The following is a 16,425-nucleotide window of genomic DNA, read 5'->3' as shown; positions in this document are numbered from 1 at the left end:
AAATAAATTCTGATTTGGGATGAAGTCACCCCTTCTGTCCTACCTATTTCTGCTTAGCATAAATTCACCCTCCTGGCCTTTTGCATTTCTGGATAAATCTAACTGATTGAAAAAACATCAGATTTTATCTCTAGTGCCATCATCAGAAAGAAGGCCCTTGAACTGTGTCTTTCAGCTGAGTGGATGTGGCTAGGCTTCGCACTTATTTGACTTAACCTATTTATACAGTGCAATCCCCAGTGGGCAGATAACAAAGGAAGAGTTACTTTACCACTGGCTTTAAATGCATAAACTGTGTCCAGCACAGAACTTCAAAAGTACTTGCTATATAAATGAGAGTGATGAATGTCAATCACTAATAAAACCTGGTATGATGGAAAATAAATTGAGGAATGATTTGTGTCTAAAGTAAATGGGCCTTAAGCGTGGTTTGTTGGAACCAAGGAGACACGATGATGGCATTTTCCTACCTGGATGTATGATTGTACAATGGATATTAGAGGCATCAAGAATTCAGTCTGAGGCTTTGGAATATTGGAATAATGATAAACTATCTGAAATCCAGATACATGCCAGTGACAGTGTATGTACATGAACCATGTTGGACAGAGTCAGTGCAGAACCTTCTTGACTCAAGGCAAGGTCATAGAAATCATGGTGGTGACAGTAAGAGATGAGAACAACTACCTGAGACTTCTGCTGTAGATGGTAGGGCACACCTACCCATGTAGGTGCTGGGTGTTCCCTGATGGTAGAGCACACCTACCCATGTAAGCACCAGGTGTTCCTGTGATGGTAGGGCACACCTACCCATGTAGGTGCCAGGTGTTCCCATGTCACACCTTCAGGGGAAGCAGTCCTAGGGAGCCCTGGGCTGCCCAGTTCCTACTGCTGGTTACAAGAGTTGAGTTTTCTAAGCCTCTTTGTTTTAGATCAGTGATTTTATTTTATGATACACAAGGGATCAACACATCTAGCTGTCAAAGTTCAAACTGATTAATTTAAGGGGATTTAATATGGTAAACAATTTTAGAAAGATTGGTTGCTTTTAAGGCATTTTTAGACTTGGCCTGTGAAGCTGTTGTGCACTATTGCTTGTTGCTGCAGAGGGGTTATGTTTGTACTTGTTAGTAGTTTTACTTATCAGTTAAGCTTTTTCACCAGCAGTCTAAAGATTTCATGATCTAAGAAAAAGAAATTGTGAAGCCTTTGCAATAGACTCTGAGAATCTGAAATTTAAGTGACTATGATGTAAAATTTTACTGTCTTAGTGTCTTTTGTGTTTAATATTTGTAAATGTGCAAAAACCCAATTGAATAGTCTGTACAGGGCTTAAAAAAGGTGCGAATAAAAGGTTATTGGGGTTTGGGAGGGTGGTCAGCTGGGTGGACAGGCTGTTTCTCTGCACAGCTGTTTTGTTATTAATCTGTGAAGCTGTAAGTGTGAGAAGTGGAATCCTTAAAACCATTCAGGTCTGTCAAATAGAAATATCAGGAAGGAAACAAGAGATGTACGTAGCTCACATGGCTGTTCTCATCAGGAAAATGGATGCTGAGATGATATATTTTTCAGCTGGTCTAAAGATGCATTCTGATGTCAAATAATTGATGATACATTGGAAAAGATTTTTGCCTCTGCAAAAGCCTCAGAAACCTATTTACCCTGAAATAATACGTAAATTTGAAGAAAGGGAGATGGACTGATATTGTCACCATAGTGCTGTGAATAAGCTCGAGTTCCTGTGTGCTTGCAAGAACTTGTCTAAAACTTCATCATTATCAGTGCTGGCAAATACCAGATAACTTCACTTGCATGCTGTCTGTGTTTATGCTGAGTGGAAGCTATGCCTAGGAATAGTCTTTCACTAGTAAAGATTCACCATTCCCATAACTTAAAAATTTTCATGTCATGTTTGTTCCTTTTGTTCTTAAACAATTGTTATAGTATATTCAGTTTTAGTCTAGGAGCTTTCTGTAGGACCTACAACAGTGTTTAAAGACACACTTCATAAAAGTCTCTTGATGACTTGTTCAGTGAGTTGAATATATTTTCACTGAGAGATATTTGGAGCTAGGCATCTTCAGGAGTTTCCAGGAGGATGATTTTGTATCCTGAAATACAGATTACTAGTCAGATAATTATATCTCAGTAAAGCCTTCTATTAATAGCTATTCTTGCTGTAATATTTAGACATACTTCTAGAATTCACATAGCCTTTTGTCAATTCTTTGTATTTCTGCAACTTTCAGTACACGAGAAAATTTGACTGTTTCCCAATTACAATTTATTTTATTTTCAATCATAAAAATATGCCATGGTATCCTTATGGGACTGTTCTGTAGTTAACTGCTATTTAAGTATCACCCTGGAACTTTGATTTCTGTGGTAACGATAAAAAATATGTGCTTTGTGGAGTTCAAATATGAAGAAATATTTTTTTATTTTTGCTGAAAGATTCATGGATAGAAATCTTTTTAATGACAGGACTAGCAGTTCCAGTCCTTGCAGTTCTATTTTCCTGTTCATTTACAAGCCACTAATATGTACAAAGCTGTAAGCCATCTATTTGAAGAAACAGTTTTTAAGGAGAGACTTGAATGGTTGTCAGAAGTGAGGACTGAGGGTATACAGAAAACCATACTCTTTTCAGCTCTGCTGCTGCTAGTTTATACTGCATCCTTGAGTAGGTGACTTCACCTGACTCTTAGATTACCAAGTTGAAGTTATGCTGGGACTAGCTGTCTCCAAGAGAGCTGTGTCTGAGTGCTGTGATTTAGGAGCTGAGACAGAAGTCTCTCATGGTTCCTGTTGTTCAGTGTGTATAACCTGGAGATGGAAATGATACGAATCAAGACAAGAGTTAAAATAGAAGAACATTGGTACTGAAGACCTGTGGCTTTCTGCCCTGGTCTAGTTTAGTTAACTAGTTAACTACTAACTATAGTTTAGTTAACTATAATTTTGTGGTGATGCACTGTTTAAAGGAGTTGGTACTGTTGTAACAATTTCTGCAATCACTGCAGCTGTCTACTCAAGGAGATGCCAGCCAGGTTATTGGACCACTCACAGAGGGACAGAGGAGGAACGTGGCTGTAGTTAATTCCCTATACAAACTGCACCAATCGGTTCTGAAGGTAGGCTTCCTTTGGTATCTCTCTTCTTGCCATAATGTTAACGTCTTTGCTCTATCGTATGCATATTCTCCTATAAGCTGATGAGAACTCTGACAAATACAGCCCAATTTTGGGTTAAGAGCTGCACCTTGCTTTGCATTTGTACAACTCTTTGAGACTTGGTTGGCCCTTGTAAGCACCACTATGTGACAAATTGTCAGTATTAGAGTGAAAGATGTGTTTGTAGAGAATAATCACGTCTCACGGCCATTGTTTTGTGAGCCTAAACAATTGAACTCTTTCTGTTTTTTCTGATCAGGTAAGCTCTGTCTTTGTACTGGTCAGACTGATAGCCCTTGTCTGCATCTGTCCCAGACCTTTCTCAGAAGACCCTCACTTCTTTCCCATAATTGTGGCCAAACTGAAAAGGGGAAGGAAAGGGTGAAATCAAGAAAAGCAGCACCTCATAAATATCTCTCTGCATTGTTGCTGTGACCAAAGTCTGGCCTGGAAGTGTTTTCAGGACTAAGCACAGTTATGAGTAATTCCAGTTTACTGGCTTAGTTATGCCAATGGTTACACAGTCTGTAAATTAAAACAAACAGATACAGTGGTAGTTGTAGTTAATCATGTTTAAATCCTAGACTGATTAGAAAAAGATCATGAGTACTCCTGACTATGGATGTGTTTAAAGAATGTTAAAAAATGCTAAAAAGCCTATAAAATTTGCTTGGATTTTGCAAACAGATGGTAGATCAACTTTTAAGTCTGCTTTCTTTGATGTATTTAGTAATGAACCTCATGTGCCTTAGTGTTGGAGGGAGATCTGATATGATTCAGTCTTTAAGTTCAGTACTTTTCTGGCTTAAAAATACTATTGTATAGCATGTTCATAACTGTAAGGAAATTGGTAGAATATTCCTTCAGATCATTCCTTGACTTTCAATTCTAATATCATTGTAGCTGTACATAAACATAACAGCATAAACAGCTATTTAACATGTAGCATTATAATAGTCATAATACTGAAAAAGAACAACCGTTGTTTCAAATATTTGCCATGGAGCTGCTTGTATAGTTATTCATAAATTCTATACTTAACAGTGGGAGAATACACCACTTATTTTTACTCTGATTCTGTAAACCCTTCAGCTAAATTTCAGTTGAACTCAGTTGAATCACTTCTTTGCCAAGGCAGAAGCAGAGTCTATAGGAAGTTTGAGAGCAAAGGACTGATACCGACTCATTGAAAATTCTGTCTGTATAAAACACATTTGATAGTTACCTATACCTATGTAAACCACTCATTACTAAGGATAACTCAGTATGTTTTTAAATGACATAAAATATTATGGATTCTAATAATTTGTTGGATGTTGACTATTAACAGTTCCTTTAAAATTTTTAGGTCATTACCAATCAGAGCTCGTTTCCAGCAGCTGCTGAGCAAACAGTCACAACTGCCTTAAAGGTAATTGAATGTCCATATGCTGCAGGGATAGGGCTGAGCCTTGCTTTGTTACTCTTAAAATGGGCACTTATTTTCCCAGCTATTATTTCGTGTCAGTATATGATAGTCAAAGGTATACAAATATTCTGAAATTTATATTTTGTTGTATCTGCAGCTACATGTATGTTGCATGTGCCAAATCACTGCTTGAGTAGTGTTTGTATTCAAGAATATTTTTGTAATGTTCGGGCTCCAGATGTCACCTAACTGTGAAAATAAACGTCTTTCTCTGCAGCATTCACACAGCAACAACTGGATCCTTCATCACCCCCTTACCCCCCCCCGACACACACATAAAATTATGATTGTTATGCTACCTGGTGCTTTTCTGGGAGGTGATGTGGATGGCGGTGCAGCCCTCTGTGAATGACAGCTATCCCCATCCGTCCTGCTGTGCACTAATCTGGGAGGGGGTTGTGCGCAGAGGAATGAAGGGCAGCGCATGCATGTCTGGGGAATGAACAGCTGAACGAAGTGTGTGCACCAAAACATGCACGTTTACAAACCAGGAAGGCCAGGTTGTTGTGCACCTTTTTCAAGGAAGGCTTTGCACAGAAGTAGTAAACAGCCTTATTTTTGTACTTTACTGGTAAAATCAATTAAATGTTATCACAGGCTTTTGTCCTTCTATTTAGCAGTTTCTAATGCAGAATAATAAAAAGCACTGTTGAAATGAACTGTTTGTCGAGATATTTTTGAGGTGCCAAAATGCAAATGCTTCTAGTTTCTGTTTCCTTACTTCTGCCTTTTTCTTATTCTATTTTAGGCAGTCCATGATCTAATGGGTAGCGCTGTTCAACCGTTACTGAACTCTGTAGGAGATTCAGTAGAAGCTATTATCATCACTATGCACCAGGAAGACTTTTCTGGGTAACTAGAAATATTTCTTAAATTTATCATTGCTTTAGTAAGATGTTCTGCATATGGAGAATAGATTGTTATTGCCACAATGTCCTTGGAGCAAGAGCACTCGTTTGTTGAGAGGAAGGCAATGCTTTATGGTCAATGAACACAGATAGCAGAATCACACCTAGCTATTGAAACAAATTAATCATGTAGCATCTGTCTTTTTTTTTCATATCTGTTGAGTAAAATTCATTTTAAATAGAAAAATAAAGCACAGCAGAGGCTGTTTTTGTGCTTAAAAAACCCCATTTGCTTTCAAAACTTATTTTTTGTGGACAGTCTTTAGAACTGTCAGTATTCTTGTTTCTCAAAATAAAGAATATATCCTCTGATTCAAAATTACACAGAAATTTTTCTCAAGTATTATTGAATATGAAATGGTTCAAAACCTCTTTTTTATTGAAAGTTCAGATTTACTGTAATTATGCTATTTTCCCATAGCATTTTAATTAAAATTTTCAGTATTATTTATCTGTAAAGATCTTGAGTCCTATCTATAACTGAGACTTCCTTCCTGGGCATTATTTTGGTCATTAGCTCTGTTTGGACATTGCTTATATTGTCTTCAGATGTCTGGTTTTCTGTCATGGAAATTCACTGAAAATAGTATATTTTCAGAGGTTTTTTAAATTTTTCTTTTTACTTTTTTTTTTTTTACAGTATTTTACCCTCTCCATCTTTCTTTTGCCACCACTAGCAAAATACCTCTCTAGGTGGATAAACTGATTCCAGCCAAAGGCTTAAGTTTTGTTAGATATCCTGTATGCTCAGGTTTCCAAGTTTAGAAGAGCTCCTTTGTCTGACTGGGATTCAAAGAAAGAGGAAGGTGATTGATTTCTGTGTCCTGTAGCTTCTGTGCTGCTTCTGTGATAATTAGGTTGACTTTATGTTCCTGGGTTTGGAGGAATCTAGGAAACTTTCTATACTGAGAACAGGTTTGGGATAGGCTAAACTAGTAACTGTGTGACATGTGCTTGTATTTCCTGATCCATTATTAGAGTTTCAAATCAACAACTGGGACATTTAAATTTAGGGGCTGGATTTGAGGTTTGGGCTCCAAACTGGTAGAGGCTCTGCAAGTTGGATAGGAGTGGGGTGATTTCCTTTATCTTGTTAGGATAGGAATGGCTGATAAAGAGATATTTTTTGACTATGGTTTCAGAGACAGCTACATGCTCTTTATTCTGAGTAGAAATGAGACTCTGTAATTCATGCCATGACTTCGTGGGGTAGGAAAAGAATTAAAAAGAATCCAATAGTTTTTGGTTGTGTTTTAAAGATGAATTTAGCTGTCCCCATTTCTTTTTTCTTTTCTTTTTTTTTTTCAGATCATTATCCAGCTCAGGAAAACCAGATGTCCCTTGTTCTCTGTACATGAAAGAACTACAGGGTTTTATAGCAAGAGTCATGAGTGACTACTTCAGACATTTTGAGTGTTTTGATTTTGTCTTTGATAACACTGAAGCCATGGCTCAAAGAGCAATTGAACTTTTCATTCGCAATGCCAGTCTAATAAGGCCCCTCGGTGAAGGTGGGAAGATGCGGCTTGCGGCGGATTTTGCACAGGTACTCTTAATACCGATTTCTGCTTTTTACTGTTACTTCACTGTGTTCACTAAAAAGTATCAAGACTTTTGTCCCCATCAAAGTATAAACAGGCAGTTGTAGAGATTGGTGCATTCCGGTTCTGAACGTTCTTTCTGATGAGATACTCTATCCTGAGAAATGCATCTGCTAAGTAGTTGAAGATCCCTTGTCAATGTAAGGCACATTCAGGGACGTCTGACAGCTTCCTATCAAGTGACTGTTGCATTTAAATTCAGCTGTGTCTTGGCATTTTATCCGTCTTGTCTGACCTCTTTGGTATGTCCATCGTTTGCCACCATTCATTCACTTAATTCTTTCTCTCTCTTCTAATGGGATGGTGTGTCACTTTCTTAATCACTTTATATATCACAGTGCCCACAGTGGTTAATCGCTAATTCAGCTGCCTTGCAGCATAGGAGGCAAGCTAGAGAAATACCAATATCCTGTGGAAGAACTGCCCTTTTGGTAACGGAAGGGCAGTTTTCTTGTGGGATTCTCTTCATGACCTGATTGACTTATCTGCCTCTCAGCTTTACCTAGCTCTTATACTGGGCTAAAGCACAAAACAAATTGCCAAATGAATATCCACTACCTGTCTGCATTATCTACTATATTCAAATGTAATCTGTCAGTAGTAATACTGTGTGCTTAACTTGCCAAGGAGTACAGGCATCCACTAGATTGGTCTGAGGGTCCTGGTTGTTATTATCCAAGCGGAAAAGGGAGTTAGCACCAGCTGTCTACATACTGAGTGCTACTTTTGGCTGGTATGTAACTGAGGTAGAAGAGAAAGGCAGGGAGGGAGGAATCACTGCCACTTCCACTCCTACTTGTGGCTGCTTTGTATCATTTGCCTGTGAGTTACATACTCCTGAGTAAAGTTCTTTTATTTATTACTCAAAAGTGGCAAAGCAGCCTTTAACCACAGAAGATAAGGGGAAGTTTTTGATTGCTTTCAGTGAGAAGTTTCTATTCCTTTCTCTGTTTTGGAGACAGTGGCATAAAATTGGAGAAGAAAAAGGACACTTGACTCCTCCTCTGGAAGGAATATAGATATTTTTCGTAATTTATGCTGCAGTATGAAAGTAAGGTGTATAAATTTGGGAAATTTCTTCACCTGATTCTACAGTAAAGAACATCTGGTCTAAGCACCTTTTATAATAATAATTTTAAAAAATCACTCATTTGTCTTTTTTAAACACTTTTCTCATTCTGACACGGGCTGCCTTTTAACTGAAAAATTAAGGTATGTTTTCATCTGAGTGTAGGGGGATTTGCATGTTCTTCCCCACTGTGCTGAGTATAACTGCTGAACAGACAACAGTGTGAAGATAAATATTCTGATTTCTCTTCTTTCATACTGTGGAAGAAAAAAATGGGTTTTGAATGCATTCTTGTCTCCTGCCTTCAACTGTTGCTGCAACTGGCGTCTGCTTTGTTTTTTTCTCGTCTTCACACTGCACTGTGTTTTTGGCTTGTTTAAAAACGGGCTTAAGACAAGAACTGTTTAGGTCTAGCCAGCCCCACACAGCTGCCTTTGAGCATTTCTGCACAGAGCTCCTTAGGGAGTCCCAGGCTGCACAGGGGCTGTAGTGTCCAGAATGGCCTGGACACTATATCCTGTTGCTCGGTATAACAGAAAAAGGACTGAAACATCTTGTATGTGGAAGCTGCCTTATATCCATGTTTTCTAGGGTGTGTCTGTCCCTCCCAAAAACATGGTGGGTTTTGGGCATGTGCCCATGACACCTGCTCCTGGTAGCCCCACTGGGGAGGTTGTAGTGTCTCTGACCCAGCCGGGAGTCCTGGAGAGCGTTCGCCGAAATGTGGCTGTAATCCTGAACAGGACTCGTTTTACTTCCGTGCTCCTGTTGCTGTGGCACGTGGCTTTGTTGAGGAAAAGACCAGATTCCTCCAAAGAGAAAGGGAGGTTGCTGCTACTTTGGGCTGAGGAGAGCAGGGAGCAGGTATTTAGCTGGGTTGCTGGCTTGATGGGAAGGATAAACTTTTCCAAATTGCCATAAGTGCTGCGTGCAGGTTTTTATTTTTTGAGTCCCAGAAAGGCACTGCATTGTTGGACTAAAGCCAAACCCAAAGGAAAGGACCTGCCTGGAAAGACACTGTGTGTGTAGGAGGAGATTTGTTTATAAACTGTTCTTACTTGTGCTCTGTCTTGTAGAGTCATTTTGAATTTTCTGTACTCAAAAAGGGTTACATGTTCCTGCTTAAAACTGGCTTTTGAGATCTAAAACTCCTTTTGGTGTTTTGGGGTTACTTGCAAGCAAAAGACCTGGACAGAAATCTGTCCAGAAGCTTTGGTTAATTTGAGGTCCTATTATAAACCTGCATGCAGTAAGTCAAATAACCTTGGGTTGCATCAGATTTTGAGTATCTCACGTGCATGTGCTCATTTACTTCAGGGCACTCAGAGTTACAGCTGCCTTATACTCAGCAGAATAGCTTTGGCTGAGAGTCAGATTTGAAAATTTTTGCACTGGAAACGTGTTTTACTGGTAAGTTGCCTCAAAACAACAGGTGTCTACACAGAAAGGGGAAAACTGTGGCTTCAAGTTCTCTTCATTCAGAACTGGGTTTGATGAGGTGCAAACCAGCCAATTTTCCTGAGTAAGGCTCAGCTACAGTTAGGAATTATTGCTGTAATTCTGTTGAATTCTCTGTTTTACCCTGTTTCCAGTGTCAGTACTGCATTTTGCTATTTTGTGCATTACAGATATTCCAGCAGTAAGACTAGGTGTGTGCTAGTGTGGCAGCTGTAAACAGAGGTATGATAGGCTTGAAATATGCCTGAATATCATTAATATGATTTCATGAAGATCAGTGCTTACAGGAACACAGGAACATTTTAAGCCCTAAAAAATGTCTGCAGTGCTGCAAGGTTATTATCACATACTGTGCTATTCCTTGGGACTCTCGCTGTTTGAAATATTTCCAGTCTACAGGCTGAATTCACCTCTTTTCATGCTCTCAGTTTTTACACAGACAATTGCACAAGATTACTTTTCAGCTCACTCCTATAAATTCCCAGATCAGTTTGTTTTCATTTGGCTCTGTATTTTTAAGGTGACCATAACTCAAATATTCATGTATGTAATACCAAATTTCAGTTTTTAATTCAGCACTAGTCAGACTGAAAAAAAATGTTCTCCTGGAGGCAAGCAAGCCAGCAAGCCCTGATGGTTTTTCAACGTTTATGTTACTGAGGAGTACCAGTTCTTCTCCAGAGGACCTTTTAACTTGCTTGGTATTCAGTTGTTACAGTACTTACACTTAGGCACACTTTAGGATTGGTGGCTTGTAGTTCAGGCCTTCCTAAAACCGATGGAAGTGCTGGACAGTGCAGTGAAGAATGAAATATAAGCACAATCAGTTGAGAAATTTATTTAGGAGAAATGAGGAATCTACAGTAATATTTGGGATGGAAATTAGTAGTCTGCTACATAAAGTTTGTAAGCTGATATAGGAAAATAGCTGTTTATTAATAGCAAATACAAATCACAGCTGCACTGAAATAAACTAGTCTAGAAATTGCAAAGACTAATCTTTTTGCTTCATGTTATGAAGGCATGACATGATTTCCCTTCTTTTCATAGTGCAGGTGTATGTTTGGAGCCACTGTCTGTGCCAAGAACCCCATCTCATGTCATGACTGATTATTTTCAGCCTTATCGAGTGAACTATTTTTATATGTCCTCTTTGAATTATTACTATTTTATATATACCTTCATATACTTCTTACCTATGTGTGGTTTAAATACTTGGGGTTTTTGGCATTGTTCAGTATTGTGTTCAAAGAGTTTTGATGGGGTATAGTTAACACTGCCACCAACTCTTCAAGTCTTTATCAATATATTACTGCAAAATGTTTTGGTTTTATCGAATTTTCCTAGAAAAATGTTTTTACTGTAGAAGTTGCCAATGCTAAATGCTAGTGCAGAAGAAATGTTTCTATCTGCTGGTTAGCCTATGGTCAGAATCTGGTTTCCTGATTCAATATGTAGCATTAAAAAAGCAAGAATATTAGGCATTTGGGTTTGTAAAAATGTAGACAGATTTGCTCGTTTAGTGATAAAGTGATACAAGTGTAAAAATGCTTTTTATAATTTTTCCTAAAAAATTTCCTTTCTAGTTTCTTATGGAGAAGTAAGAGAAGCAGGATGCTGTATTCACAGTTGTAGTCATAAGGACAGAAACTACTAAAGCTGAAATGCACTTAATGTTCAATGCTAACTGTCTTACTGGAAGGAGGAAATTATTTTCTGATGTGGTTATTTTGGAGGTATTACAGCTGAAGGGTTTACTTAAACATGAACTGTTTTGGAATTGCTGCATGGGGGAGAAATCAAATTCCACATCCCTTCAAGGCCAGCTTCCTTCATATAATAGTTCAGAGCTCTTCTGCTCCCTTGCTTGTTAAAGCTTTCTCTCCTGGTGAATGGCTAGAAAAAAGCATTTGAGTTAACATTTAAAAACTGGGAATTCATCTTGGCCAGGAGGAAATGTAATTGCTAAAAATTTAATGTTAAGATTTTCCAGCTGAAAAAACAGCTGTTTAGTAATGAGAGATCTTGAAAATATCACAATAGGCACTAAACAATAACCACTATGGGGTTTTTCAAAGCGCTCTTCAATATATATGCATTATCTGTATCTAGACTACGTATTAACTTCACCCTTGGGTTGCTGAACATAATCCAATTAGAGAAGCCAGCCATGTGATGTATTTTTTACAATATAGCTAGCCAGTGAATAGTTCAACAGATAATTGACCACCTAGCCATGGGCTATGGCAGGGTCATACGAGAAGAAAAGATAATATAGCCTTTTTGGGCTTAGAGAGCAAGAATCATTGAGAAGAAGCATATGTTGGGCAGGAATCTGCTACTGTGTTCTGCGAAGCATAGCAACATAACATGAATAAATCATCGAAAAGCAATGGTTTTTGAACAAAGTTAGAAGAAATGAGGCAGAGTCATTAGGCTGCCTTCTGTTCTAGCTGCCCCTTCCTTTTCAGCAGGCACGTGCACTTCCTACTGCTTCTCTCGGATCCTGCATTGATGATTATCTCGTGTTAGTCGATCAAGCCTCTGTGGTTGCCAAATTACTGCTTGGACGCCTGATTTATCACTGAATTTAACCTGGATGTCTGAATTTTCAAATTTGCAGCTCAGAGAGAAACAAAAAATACTACTTACCCTTTCATATGTAATGCCCATAGGACATGGCTGTATAAAAGGCCTTGCACAAATGATACAAATACTGTCTTGCAGACAGCCAAAACCATCACCCAACTTGTAAAAGCTCACCAAAATGCTTTGGAAACTACAGCTGTATACCATAGGAAAAGCTGCTACAGTATAAACACGCTGCATGAATCAACAGTTGATGCAGCTTCAGGTGATGACAGGTAGCAAAACCAACAAGTGATGTATGCTCAGTCCTCTGCCCAATTCCAGCACCTTAAAAACAGCAGCTGTTCCAGCCGAATGATTCCTCCCCGGCACTTGCTCCCGGGCCAGCAGTGCCGGCTGGCATGATGCTCAGCGAAGACACAAAACCCTGCTCAGTGGGCCTGCAGAAATGAATGTAACAGCAGAAAGATGCTGTAGCATCTCACTACATCATTGGGCTCAGATAAATAGCTAAAATTCAAGTGAAGAAAACAATTTTAGTTATTATGCGAAGTATAGTTTTTGTTGGAGAGATTGGGTTATAACACATAGCAGACTAGTGTTGTAAATTAAAAAAAAGTTTCTGTGGTTTATGTACATTTTTACCACATTAGTTTTCACTCATTCCCACTCTTCATGAGTCAATTTGAGATGGTATAGTATGCTGCAAAGCTTAAAAACAATTTTTTTCTTTGGCAACTAGTACTTCACGAATCAACCATCTGCTGCCATTAAATCTATCTACTTCTAGCAATACTAATAATTTCCTACAGTGAATAAAGGTTGAAGATGAAGTAATAGAATTTTCCAAAGTAAATTTTATTCTTTAGTGCTTAAGACTAAAAATGTTGATTTATGGAAACTGCCAAGTATGTTCAAGAGAAATCATTTAAATTTGTTTTAATAAGGAATTGGTTAAGCTGTAGAAAGTTTCACTTACGTCTCATTACATCATATTACGTTTCAGGAGTGAAACAATCATTTAAAAATTATATTTTGCTGTGCTGGGATTTCTTTCCCCTCATGAGTACAGTTTGATCCACGCATCTCTGTTTCCAGAAGTCAGACTGGCAGTTTGTTGCCTGTTATCAAATTCTCTAAAGCACCTAAAAGAATTATCTTCTCCCTGGTTCTTCACAGCTACAAGCCCACGGCTCCCACCAGAGCTGTGACACCAGCTCCTGCAGGATATCAGTTACTTCCAGCTGCCCCTAGCCAGTACTGATGCCTGAAAAGAAGCTCTGGAGAAATCAGAGTCTGGCTCCCATTTGTTTTTCAGGGTCTGTAGTGTTCATGTATCATGATGCAGCAAAGCCTACTTAATTAGCTCCTCTTTTTGGCTACTTGCCCTTGATCCTGTGCAGCAGACCAGCCTCTTGGCTCCCATATGTGCTCAGAAGTGTCCCGGGGGATCTGGGGGAACAACGTGCTGAACTTGCTCTAGGCTTCATCGCAGTTTGGAGTTGGAGCACCTCTCTGCAGAAATCCCCAGGGAGAACCTGTCTGCCCTGGGAGCGTGCACTCAACCTCGCTCCCTTGTGCTCACAAATTCAGCCCACGGCACAGCAGCTGGTGGCTCCTCCTCAAGCATGGGGACATTGGCTTCCCATTTGTTCCCTTTTGCACTGTCTGGTGGATAGCATGCCTGCTCAGGAGCTGCAAAACTGCATTGTACATGCTTTTCAGCCCGAGAAACAGGTACCCCTTGTGCCTGCATGTGGGACAGGTGACCTAGCCCTCAGGCTGTGAGGGTTACAGGGAGACAGGTCAAGGATCCCACACAGCTGTAGAGAAGGGGCAGTTCATAGCCTAGAGTAGAAGATTTGGGGGCCAAAAGGGCAGCAGGCAGGAGGGAGTGGGGCTGTTACCCAGGGCTGAAGCATTCATCTAAAAGCAGAAGACAAAGATCTTATTTCTGCTTCCTGGATTTTTATTCACTTTCTGCTTCTGTGAGTTTCTGCAGAATATAAAATGCAGATTTCAAGCGGCCTGAAGTGCTTGATGTGAGGCATGTACTCCAAGGTTCCTAGTCTCAGGGAGTGGCTTTCTACTCCCTGCATGCTAGCTCTGTGGGGCTTTCCCCATCGCCCTTCAGAGGTGCCCTCCTCTTCTTGTCTGTAGAGGAAGTGTAGGTGCCTGGTTTAGGCCCTCTGGCTTTCCCAGCTTTGTCTGACTGTCATGTAGGTGGATACTCCTACAATGTGACCCACCTGACCTGTTTTTAGATGTCTACCTCGGGGAGAGACGCATCACACCCAAGGAGCGGCTGTTTCTCTCCACTGAGTATAAAGAGAACCTGTAGATGTTGAGAAGTAGGTGAGATGACTCTCATTCTGCCACCTGCTTTTTAAGATGGCTGCCTGAAGTATATGGATTTGATTTGCATTAATTGCTAATTTGATTTCTTCTGGTTTTAGATGAACTATGGTGTCATAGTTCACCACACCATCTTGTTCATGCTGGAACCTCAGCGTAGTTACGTGCTCTTGGTGAAGCCGGCGGCCCAGCAGCCAGCTCTGTCTGAGGATATTCTACAGCTGGAAAGAATAATAGTATTAAGACTTTGCTGTAAATAGTGTCTTATCACAAACAGTTTGAAACTCATTCAGCAATGTTACCTAAATGAGAAGCTCATTGTATGGTGTTTTTGATCTTGTTACTTATTTTAGCTCTCGTCCTTTGAAACTTAGCTTAATTGTGCATTATGTGGAAATCAAAGTCTGAATAGTCTTTCAAGTTGGGGATTTAAAAAAAACATACATGGAAAACAAAGCTTGCATCCCTCTGTTGACTGACACTTCAGGAATGCAAAAAATAAAGACTTAATCCATATCTGGCTAAAATTACTTTACCTATGGGGTTTTTTGAATGGTGGTGTTTGTGTTAGTATGGATATTAACTGAAATTTTGCCATGTAATGTTTATGTTCAGTCTGGGATCTGGAAGTGAAATTGTTCTTTCTCACTTCTGTGTCCTCACTGTTAATGAAAAGCCTGTGACAGAATTTAGTCTCACATGAATGATGTGAAAACCCAACTGGAACCTGGCTCTTGTTTGAAAATGCAGGTGAACTCCAGTGCTTAAAAACCAGAAAGTGTTTTAAAATTGTTTTTAAAGATGGCCACTGTAACTCAGAGACTGAACAGTATGAAATAAGTATGAAAATAATGCTCTTACTCCTGCTTTTTTGCCTGTGATTCCTTATGACCCTGTGGCAATAGGTCCCAGCTGTCTTCTATCTAATCTGTGTAGGTTTTGTGACCCAGAATTTGGGGCTGAGTGTTCAAGAAGGAATCACTTTAACCTTGTCCTTTGCCAAAGGAAAGGGTGCCTAGCTGAAATGGGTGTTCATTTTTACTGCTTTAGGAGTGGCTTGTGGAGACCTGCTTAGGTTTGCTTTCTTCCCAGGCTGTGGTCAGATTTTTGGGGTATTGGCATAAGTGCTTCATCAGGACACTCATCACCAACAAAATAAACCTGCTGCGAGAGACACAAAACTTCAGTCTCAGAGAGCTCATGAGACCCCTTCTGTTCGTCATGTGATGCTTACTGTGTTGCCAAGAATAAGGCAAAAGTCTTGGCTTGGGCAATGCAGTATGAAAAGAAGGGATAGCTTCTTGTCTCAAATTCAGCCCCCAGCAAGAAGTCAGTGACTTGGTCTGCAAGTTCAGATTATTGCTTAAAGGCAGGCTACTTCAATACCAAGTTTTATATTTTGGGACAATCTAATTTAAATTAAAATGTTTGTTTTTATAGATGGAGTTAGCAGTAGCACCGCTGTGTCGACGAGTCTCTGACCTAGGAAAATCTTACAGACAGCTGAGGTCATTCAGGTGAGTTGCAGTTGCAGGAAATAGCAATTGGCAGTATGACCAAACTGTATTTCAAAACTGATTTATTACCTCGTGTTAGTTCTGATTGAACTGAGAGCTTTTTTGGCAACACCCACCTGCAAATTAGAAATAGATTAAAGTTCTTTTAAATTTTATGCAGAGTATAACTATGATTTAACAATCTTTGTCATGCAAATGTTGGCCAAATTGCACTTTTTTGTGTTGCTTTCAGTGCAACTTCTGTATGACAGTGAGTTCTATAGTTACCCTAAGTGTTTTCACTGAAA

The 16,425-nt window shown here is 39.4% G+C and overlaps 1 protein-coding gene across 3 annotated transcripts in view; it reads left to right on the top strand.

Annotated features, from left to right (window-relative positions):
* COG5 (component of oligomeric golgi complex 5) overlaps positions 1-16,425 on the top strand; it is a 214,829-nt gene that overhangs the window by 186,212 nt on the left and 12,192 nt on the right. For all 3 annotated transcript variants that reach the window (XM_074869976.1, XM_074869975.1, XM_074869977.1), the window contains exons 15-19: positions 3,024-3,134; positions 4,522-4,584; positions 5,390-5,493; positions 6,858-7,095; positions 16,062-16,138. In XM_074869976.1, the coding sequence (XP_074726077.1) occupies positions 3,024-3,134; positions 4,522-4,584; positions 5,390-5,493; positions 6,858-7,095; positions 16,062-16,138 (593 nt within the window). The remainder of the gene's footprint in view (positions 1-3,023; positions 3,135-4,521; positions 4,585-5,389; positions 5,494-6,857; positions 7,096-16,061; positions 16,139-16,425) is intronic.

The sequence above is a fragment of the Strix uralensis genome, chromosome 5, assembly GCF_047716275.1.
Source record: "Strix uralensis isolate ZFMK-TIS-50842 chromosome 5, bStrUra1, whole genome shotgun sequence".
Lineage (NCBI taxonomy): Eukaryota > Metazoa > Chordata > Aves > Strigiformes > Strigidae > Strix > Strix uralensis.
Note: the sequence above shows the minus strand (reverse complement) of the source record. Positions and strands in the feature narration are given on the sequence as shown.